Raw genomic sequence first — 9,831 nt, 5'->3', positions numbered from 1 at the left:
ACTGTTAGTTCAAGGTCCTGTAGTTCAAGTCAATGGGATGGAACTGTTAGTTCAAGGTCCTGTAGTTCAAGTCAATGGGATGGAACTGTTAGTTCAAGGTCCTGTAGTTCAAGTCAATGGGATGGAACTGTTAGTTCAAGGTCCTGTAGTTCAAGTCAATGGGATGGAACTGTTAGTTCAAGGTCCTGTAGTTCAAGTCAATGGGATGGAACTGTTAGTTCAAGGTCCTGTAGTTCAAGTCAATGGGATGGAACTGTTAGTTCAAGGTCCTGTAGTTCAAGTCAATGGGATGGAACTGTTAGTTCAAGGTCCTGTAGTTCAAGTCAATGGGATGGAACTGTTAGTTCAAGGTCCTGTAGTTCAAGTCAATGGGATGGAACTGTTAGTTCAAGGTCCTGTAGTTCAAGTCAATGGGATGGAACTGTTAGTTCAAGGTCCTGTAGTTCAAGTCAATGGGATGGAACTGTTAGTTCAAGGTCCTGTAGTTCAAGTCAATGGGATGGAACTCAGACACAGGAATATTTGCCAATTAATTTATTAAAGAGGAAAGTTTTGGGTGGTGAACACTGGCGGAAAGCACAGTGAAGATTGTCTACGTTACTAACATGCTGTTGACGGGAAGTCAGCAAGGCACACAGCAATACCCAGTTGTCTGCTGCTGTTGATAAGGTGATTGTTATTGTTGTTGTTGCTACAGTTGTGGAAACTTGTTGATGCTGATGTTACTGATGTTGACATTGTTACTTGTTAATTTTGTTGCTCTGGATGTTTTTGCTATTGGTAACGAGCAAGAAAACTTGTCCCTTAACAGGAGTTGCTGTAATTGTGGCAGCTGTTGCTGTGATTGTAGCAGCTGTTGCTATGATTGTAGCAACTGTTGCTGTGATTTTAGCAGCTGTTGTTGTGATTGTTGCAGCTGTTGTTAGTGTTGGTGTTCTTGTTGTTGTGATTTTACTTTCAAAAATAAACTTTCAAATAAGCTTTAACCCATAAGAAAAGATTAGAGAAGACTCATTTTCGATTCTGAAAAATATACTTCTGAACATGTCTACCAAGTAGTTAGTGTAGTTGTGGATGTTTACCAGTCTGTTGTTGCTGCCACAGATGCTTCTACAACAGAGATAGTTAGGTTGTTTTGTGTATTAAATCTGAGTTAAACAACTAAGCAGCAGTAACTGAGGTGATCTTCTTCCTCCTGGGATGAAAGTCGTACATTGTGAACGCCTCAACGTGCAGAATGAGAACAATAATTGTTATCAGAAAGTATCAGGTTGTTCAACAGGAAGTTCTTGGGGCAAGTTCATCACAGAGTTCATATATGGTGTTCTTCCGGGAAGTTTCTCAAGGAGACACTAAAGTTTGCGACGTTTAATGGTGATCTTACTGGTTGATGCACGTACCGAATTTCTCAAGCTGTGAGGGAATGGAAGAGTTTAGGGTCAGATCTCTCAGGCAGTGGTGAAGATGTGTGATGCAACACCTTGTGAGATATGTCCATATACACACAGGATGTTATGAGAGTTCTTAGACCTAAGATTAACCCTTTCCTTCATCACATTATCTCATAAATGACCCCCTACCCCCCCCCCCTCCCCCACATGTATGGGTTGGTGGTGGCCGAGTGGACAGCGCTCTTGGCTCCTGGAACTAGGGATTGGGGTTCGATTCCTCAGCACCGCCGGAAAAACAAATGGCCAGAGTTTCCTTCACCCTGATGCGCCTGCTACCTAGCAGTATATAGGTAACTGGAAGTTAGATAGCTGCTAGGGGCTGCTTCCTGGTGCGTGCGTGTGTGAAAAAAAAATAGTAGTTAGTAACAGTTGATTGATTGACAGTTGAGAGGCGGGTCGAAAGAGCAGAGCTCAACTCCGCATGCTCAACTAGGTGAACACACACACACACACACACACACACACACACACACACACACACACACACACACACACACACACACACACACACACACACACACACACACACACACACACACACACACACACACACACACATTGATTGAAGAAGGGTTATTGAACTCGAGGAGGGATACCGAAACCAAAAGGTTAGCATACCGAAAGGGAAACTATGAGGGGATAAGAAAATTCCTAACAGATATAGCATGGGAAACAGAGCTCAGGGGAAAGACGGCCCAAGATATGATGGATTACATCACGCAGAAGTGCAAAGACGCAGCAAACAAGTTTGTCCCAGTCCAAAAGGAAAACAGAGAAATGAAGATGAGAAACCCATGGTTTAATCAAAGATGTAGGCTAGCTAAGCAGCAAAGTAAAAGGGCATGGAGAAACTATAGGAATAACAGGACACTGGAGAGCAGAGAAAGATACCAGAATGCCAGGAATGAATATGTCAGGATGAGAAGAGAGGCAGAAAGACAATACGAAAATGACATCGCAAGCAAGGCAAAGACTCAGCCTAAATTGTTGCATAGCCACATTAGGAGAATAACAACAGTAAAGGAACAGGTTATGAGATTAAGGATAGGGGCGGAAGGATTCACTACAAATGACAAGGAAGTGTGTGAGGAATTGAATAAGAAATTCCAGGAGGTCTTCACCTTAGAGCAAGGAGAAATTCCAGAGGTAAGTGAGGGAATAGCTAACCAGGAACCACTGGAAGAGTTTGAGATTACCAGTGGGGAAGTAAGGAAGTGTTTACTAGAGTTGGACGTGACGAAGGCTATAGGCCCAGATGGAATCTCCCCTTGGGTTCTAAAGGAAGGAGCAAGAGAACTGAGCCTACCACTCTCCATAGTGTATAACAAATCACTGGCAACAGGGGAACTGCCAGATATTTGGAAAGCAGCTAACGTAGTCCCGATATACAAGAAAGGGGATAGACAGGAGGCACTGAACTACAGGCCAGTGTCCCTAACCTGCATACCATGCAAGCTGATGGAGAAGATTGTGCGAAAAAAACTAGTGGAGCATCTGGAGCGAAGGAACTTTGTAACACAGCATCAACATGGGTTCAGGGATGGCAGGTCCTGCCTCACAGGGTTACTTGAATTCTACGACCAGGCAACAAAAATAAGGCAAGAAAGAGAAGGGTGGGCAGACTGCATATTTTTGGATTGTCAGAAAGCCTTTGATACAGTGCCACACAAGAGGCTAGTGCGAAAGTTGGAGATGCAGGCTGGAGTGAGAGGGAAGGTACTCCGGTGGATAGAGGAGTACCTAAGCAACAGGAGACAACGAGTCTGTGTGAGGGGTGAGGTCTCAGATTGGCGAGACGTCACAAGTGGAGTCCCGCAGGGGTCAGTCCTTGGACCTATACTGTTTCTGGTATATGTAAATGATCTCCCAGAGGGTATAGATTCGTTCCTCTCAATGTTTGCCGACGATGCAAAAATTATGAGGAGGATTGAAACAGAGGATGATAGTAGGAGGCCACAAGATGACCTGGATAGACTGAGTGAATGGTCCAACAAATGGCTGTTGAAGGTCAACCCGAGTAAATGCAAAGTAATGGAACTAGGCAGTGGAAACAGGAGGCCAGGCACAGGATACAGAATAGGAGATGAAGTACTTAATGAAACAGACAGAGAGAAAGATCTAGGAGTTGATATCACACCAAACCTGTCTCCTGAAGCCCACATAAAGAGAATAACGTCTGCGGCATATGCGAGGCTGGCTAACATCAGAACGGCGTTCAGGAACCTGTGTAAGGAATCATTTAGAATCTTGTACACCACATATGTAAGACCAATCCTGGAGTATGCGGCCCCAGCATGGAGCCCGTACCTTGTCAAGCACAAGACGAAGCTGGAAAAAGTCCAAAGGTATGCTACTAGACTAGTCCCAGAACTAAGAGGCATGAGTTATGAGGAAAGGCTGCGGGAAATGCACCTTACGACACTGGAAGACAGAAGAGTAAGGGGGGACATGATCACAACCTACAAAATCCTCAGGGGAATCGACCGGGTAAACAAGGATGAACTATTCAACACTGGTGGGACGCGAACAAGGGGACACAGGTGGAAGCTGAGTACCCAAATGAGCCACAGAGACGTTAGAAAGAACTTTTTCAGTGTCAGAGTAGTTAGTAAATGGAATGCATTAGGAAGTGATGTGGTGGAGGCTGACTCCATACACAGTTTCAAATGTAGATATGATAGAGCCCAATAGGCTCAGGAATCTGTACACCAGTTGATTGACGGTTGAGAGGCGGGACCAAAGAGCCAGAGCTCAACCCCCGCAAGCACAATTAGGTGAGCAATTAGGTGAGCACACACACACACACACACACACACACACACACACACACACGATGGTAAGCACGACACCGTACCCCTAGCCTCTCAGGTAGCCTGACCTCCCAGGTCACCTCCCAGGCCACGTCCCAGGTCACCTCTCAGGCCACCTCCCAGGTCACATCCTCCCCAACTCAGCCCTCCTATACCTCCCCCCTGCCTTATCCCCCCAAAACCCCCCTGCCCCTTCCACATTTGCACTTCCCCAACAACTCCCCTGCCCCTGCTACATCACACCTGTCAATGACCCCAGTGGGTCAGGCCATGCCCACCCCAAACCCACCTTCCCATCCCCCTCCCCTACTACTCCCCTGCCCATTCTACCCCCATTGCCTTCACTTCCATCTACTCCATCCCAGCTTCCACTGCACCCCTCTTCCACTCACCCCCAAACCCCACCCAATCCTCACCCCTCCTATGCACCTCCAGCCCACATTTAACCCCCTCACCTGTGACCCCCTAACACTTTCCCGCATATCCCTCTTCCCCTCTTCTACCCCAAAACCCCCACCTACCCCCGATTCTCCCCTAACTAATACTCCCTCTCTTCCACTCCCAGCACCCATGCTCCATTCTCCTCTCAGCCCTCTGCCCTCAATATCCCTCTTCCCCCCCCCCCAACCTCTCAACCTCTATCTGACTCTCAGTCTCTCTCTATTTCTCAACCTCTCTATGCCATTCAGACTCTCCCTAACTTTCAGACCCATTATGCCCTTCCTACCCCCCTAGATGCCCAGACCCCATTCGCCTACCAGGCACTCCCAGGCACCCCCCTAGCACCCCCCCAGACACCCCCACAGCCCCCACTCGCCCCCCGGACACCCCCCAGTACCCCCCAGACCCCAAGTTTCCAAGAAGAGTCAAGGTTTGGTACACCAATGCTGATGGGGTATCCAATAAAGCAGAAGAGATAAAAGAAAGAGTTAGTGAGGCAGACCCAGACATAGTGGCAATAGTGGAAACTAAAATAAATGGCATAATCTCGAATGCAATCTTTCCAGAGGGGTACCAGGTGATAAGAAAAGAAAGGACACAGAGACAGGGAGGAGGAGTGGCACTCCTAATAAAGCGGAAATGGAAGTTTGATGAGCTGGAAAATCCGGGTACCAATGAAAGTATGAACTCCATACATGGAACTCTGACAGTGGATGGGAAGAAGATTGTAATCTTGTTACTCTACAATCCCCCATCAAACAGTAGAAGGCCGAGACAGGAGTACGAGGACAGCAACAAGGCATGTATAGATGAACTGCAGAGGGCAGCAACTATAGCGCATAGAATGAGGGCGAAGCTGCTGGTCATGGGTGACCTAAATCGAGGACAGATAGATTGGGAAACGAGGAACCCCCATGGCGGGGAGGAGACCTGAGGAGCGAAGCTGGTAGACGTTATTGACAGGAATTTCCTAACACAGCATGTGAAGGAAGACACTAGGGAAAGAGGAGGGGATACGCCCAGCCTATTAGACCTCGTTTTCACCCAGAATGTAGAAGACATCGAGCATTTAGAACATGAAATACCTCTAGGAGCCAGTGACCATTGTGTCCTAGTCTTTGACTACATGATGGAGCTTAAAATTGTGACCAAAGGACAAGAGGTCCGAGTAAAGAGACTTGATTACAGAAGAGGGGACTACAGAAGGATAAGGGACTACCTGGGAGAAGTGCAGTGGGAGGAAGAAAGTAGAGGAAAAACAGTGCAAGATATGATGAACCAAGTCATATGGAAGTGCAAGAAGGCTGAAGAGAGACTTATTCCAACAGTAAAGGAAAAAAGCAGGAGGGAATATAATAACCCATGGTTTAATAGACAGTGTCAGGAAGCAAAACTGAGAAGCAGGAGGGAGTGGAGGAAGTACAGAAGACAAAGGACAGAGGACAACAGGATTAGATGTAACAGAGCTAGGAACGATTACATTAACATAAGACGAGTGTCGGAAAGAAATTATGAGAATGATATTGCAATCAAAGCGAAAAAGCAACCTAAATTACTACATAGCCATATAAGAAGGAAGATGTTGGTAAATGACCAAGTGACAAGACTGAGGAAAACAGAAGGGGCATATACAGAAAGCGACAAGGAAATCTATGAGGTACTGAATGCAAGTTTCCATGGAGTGTTCACAACCGAGCCTGAGCGGCTCCCATTGTTAGAAGCGATTACCCTAGATGGAAGACTATCAGATATAAAGGTGACAGCTGAGGAGGTAATGAAACAGTTGACAGCTGAGGAGGTAATGAAACAGTTGACAGCACTGGATGCAACTAAAGCGGTTGGACCAGACAAAGTGTCACTGTGGATACTAAAAGAGGCAGCGCAGGCTCTCAGCGTGCCTCTGACAATGATCTTTAATGAGTCACTTATGTCAGGAGAATTGCCCAGTTGCTGGAAGGAGGCAAATGTCGTACCGATTTTCAAGAAAGGTGATAGGGAGGAGGCACTTAACTACAGACCCGTATCACTGACAAGCATCCCCTGCAAAACATTTGAAAGAATAATTAGGCTACGACTTGTTGAGCACCTGGAGAGCATTGGGTTTGTAAACAAGCACCAACATGGGTTCTGGGCAGGGAAATCATGCATAACAAACCTTTTAGAATTCTATGACAAAGTAACAAGGATAAGGCAGGACAGAGAAGGCTGGGCAGACTGCATATTTCTTGACTGCCAAAAGGCCTTTGATACAGTACCGCACATGAGACTGCTTTACAAACTTGAGAGGCAGGCAGGAGTAAGCGGAAAGGCCCTAGCCTAGCATGGGTGAGGAACTACCTAACAGGAAGGAGCCAGAAGGTAATGGTAAGGGGCGAGAAGTCGGACTAGCGAACAGTAACGAGTGGAATACCTCAAGGATCGGTGCTGGGCCCAATCCTCTTTCTTATTTACGTAAATTATATGTTTACAGGAGTGGAATCATACATGTCAATGTTTGCGGATGACGCAAAATTATGAGAAGAGTTGTGACAGATGAGGATTGTAGGATCCTCCAAGAGGACCTAAACAGGTTGCAGAGATGGTCAGGGAAATGGCTACTGGAGTTCAACACCAGTAAATGTAAAGTTATGGAAATGGGATCAGGTGATAGACGACCAAAAGGACAGTACACAATGAAGGGGAACAGCCTACCTGTAACAATTCGAGAAAGAGATCTGTGAGTGGATGTGACACCTAATCTAACTCAGGCACATATAAATAGGATAACAACAGCAGCATACTCTACACTGACGAAAATTAGAACTTCATTCAGAAACCAAAGTGAGGAGGCTTTTAGGGCGCTTTACACTGCCTACGTGAGACCAGTCTTAGAGTATGCCGCGCCATCATGGAGCCCCCACCTGAAGAAACACATAAGGAAACTAGAGAAGGTTCAGAGGTTTGCAACGAGGCTTGTCCCAGAGTTACGAGGGATGGGATATGAAGAACGTCTGAGGGAACTGAACCTTACGACACTAGAGAAAAGAACGGAAAGAGGAGATATGATAGGAACATATAAAATACTCAGGGGAATTGACAGAGTGGAAATAGACGAAATGTTCACACGTAATAATAACAGAACGAGGGGACATGGGTGGAAACTGGAAACTCAGATGAGTCACAGAGATGTTAGGAAGTTTTCTTTTAGCGTGAGAGTAGTGGAAAAATGGAATGCACTTGGGGAACAGGTTGTGAAAGCAAACTCTATTCATAATTTTAAAATTAGGTATGATAGGGAAATGGGACAGGAGTCATTGCTGTAAACAACCGATGGCTGGAAAGGCGGGATCCAAGAGCCAATGCTCGATCCTGTAAGCACAAATAGGTGAGTACAAATAGGTGAGTACACACACACACACACACACACACACACACACACACACACACACACACACACACACACACACACACACACACACACACACACACACAGCTACCCAGTAACACCAGAAGGGAGGACAACCCCGCCTCCCTCCTCTGCATAGAAAACCCCTCTACCCCAAACCCTCCCTGCCCCCACTCAAATGTTCAGCCAAATCTCCCTCCCCCCACACCCAATCCCCACCCTTCTACCCCTCCCCTCCTCCCGAGTCCTCCCTCCCCCACTTTCCTTCCCGTCCTCCCTCCCCTTTCACCCCATACCCTCCCTGTCCCTCCCCCTTCACTGGATCCCCCGCCCCTCATCCCAGTATCCTCTGAAACCCTGTTATCCACCTCACAGGTCCTCACAACCATGGAACAGCCTCCCCCACCAGCAGAACACTCACCAAGGAGGCGATTTGAGAAGGGACAGAAGAAAGTGAGCCTCAAAGCGATGTACACAAACATAGATGGAATTACAAATAAAGCAAATGAGCTTGGAGAACTGGTACTAGAGGAAAACCCAGACATAATAGCCCTCACAGAAACAAAGATCACGAAAACGATAACAAATGCAGTGTTCCCACAGGACTATTATGTTATGAGGAAAGAGAGGGAAGGAAGAGGTGGGGGTGGTGTAGCTCTGCTGGTAAGAAAAGGCTGGGATTTTGAGATGGATATTCAGGGCTGTGAAGGTTTCAGTGACTACATAGCAGGTACTGTAACAAATGGAGGGAAAAAAATTATAGTCGCAGTCATATATAATCCACCACCAAATGACAGAAGACCTAGACAGGAATATGATAGAAACAACATGGCCACCATTAACATAATAGAAAGAGCAGCTTCTGTTGCTAGCAGGAATGGATATGGATTACTAATTATGGGAGACTTCAACCATGGGAAGATAGGTTGGAAGAACAGAGACCCGCATGGAGGACCAGAAACATGGAGAGCTAAGCTGCTGGACGTGGCAACAAGAAACTTTCTAAACCAGCACACCAAAGAACCAACAAGAATGAGAGAAGATGAACCAGCAATGCTTGATTTGATATTTACCCTAAATGAATGGGATATAAGGGAAGTTAAGATGGAAGCGCCCTTGGGAATGAGTGACCACAGTGTATTGAACTTTGAGTACTTGGTAGAGCTAGGACTTATCTCCCCCAAAAAAGAACTAGGAATCAAAAGGCTGGCATACCGAAAGGGGAATTATGAACAGATGAGAAGTTTCCTAAGTGAAATACCTTGGGACACAAACTTCAGAGACAAGTCTGTACAGGGTATGATGGACTATGTTACCCAAAAGTGTCAGGAGGCAGTAAACAGGTTCATCCCGGCCCAAAGGGAAAAATCCGAGAAGCAACAGAAGAATCCATGGTATAATAGGGCATGTATCGAAGCGAAGAAACTGAACAAAAAGGCGTGGAGGAACTTCTGGAATAACAGAACACCAGAAAGCAGAGAGAGATACCAGAGAACCAGGAATGAGTACGTCAGGGTAAGAAGAGAAGCAGAGAAAAATTTTGAAAATGATATAGCAAACAAAGCCAAGACTGAACCAAAGCTACTCCACAGTCACATCAGAAGGAAAACAACAGTGAAAGAACAGGTACTGAAACTTAGAACAGGCGAGGACAGGTATACAGAGAATGACAGAGAGGTGTGTGAGGAACTCAACAAGAGGTTCCAGGAGGTCTTCACAATAGAACAGGGTGAGGTCACTGTGC

At 46.2% G+C, this 9,831-nt stretch overlaps 1 protein-coding gene across 1 annotated transcript in view; it reads right to left on the bottom strand.

Moving 5' to 3' along the window:
- Nucleotides 1-519: 519 nt before the first annotated feature.
- LOC123749199 (secreted 45 kDa protein-like) overlaps nucleotides 520-9,831 on the bottom strand; it is a 35,406-nt gene continuing 26,094 nt past the window's right edge. Inside the window, exon 5 of the mRNA XM_069323562.1 lies at nucleotides 520-1,413. Within this exon, the coding sequence (XP_069179663.1) occupies nucleotides 1,381-1,413 (33 nt within the window). The 3' untranslated portion in view covers nucleotides 520-1,380. The remainder of the gene's footprint in view (nucleotides 1,414-9,831) is intronic.

This window comes from Procambarus clarkii, chromosome 13, assembly GCF_040958095.1.
Source record: "Procambarus clarkii isolate CNS0578487 chromosome 13, FALCON_Pclarkii_2.0, whole genome shotgun sequence".
NCBI lineage: Eukaryota > Metazoa > Arthropoda > Malacostraca > Decapoda > Cambaridae > Procambarus > Procambarus clarkii.
The sequence above is the reverse complement of the archived record's forward strand: the minus strand, read 5'-3'. Positions and strand labels throughout refer to the sequence as shown.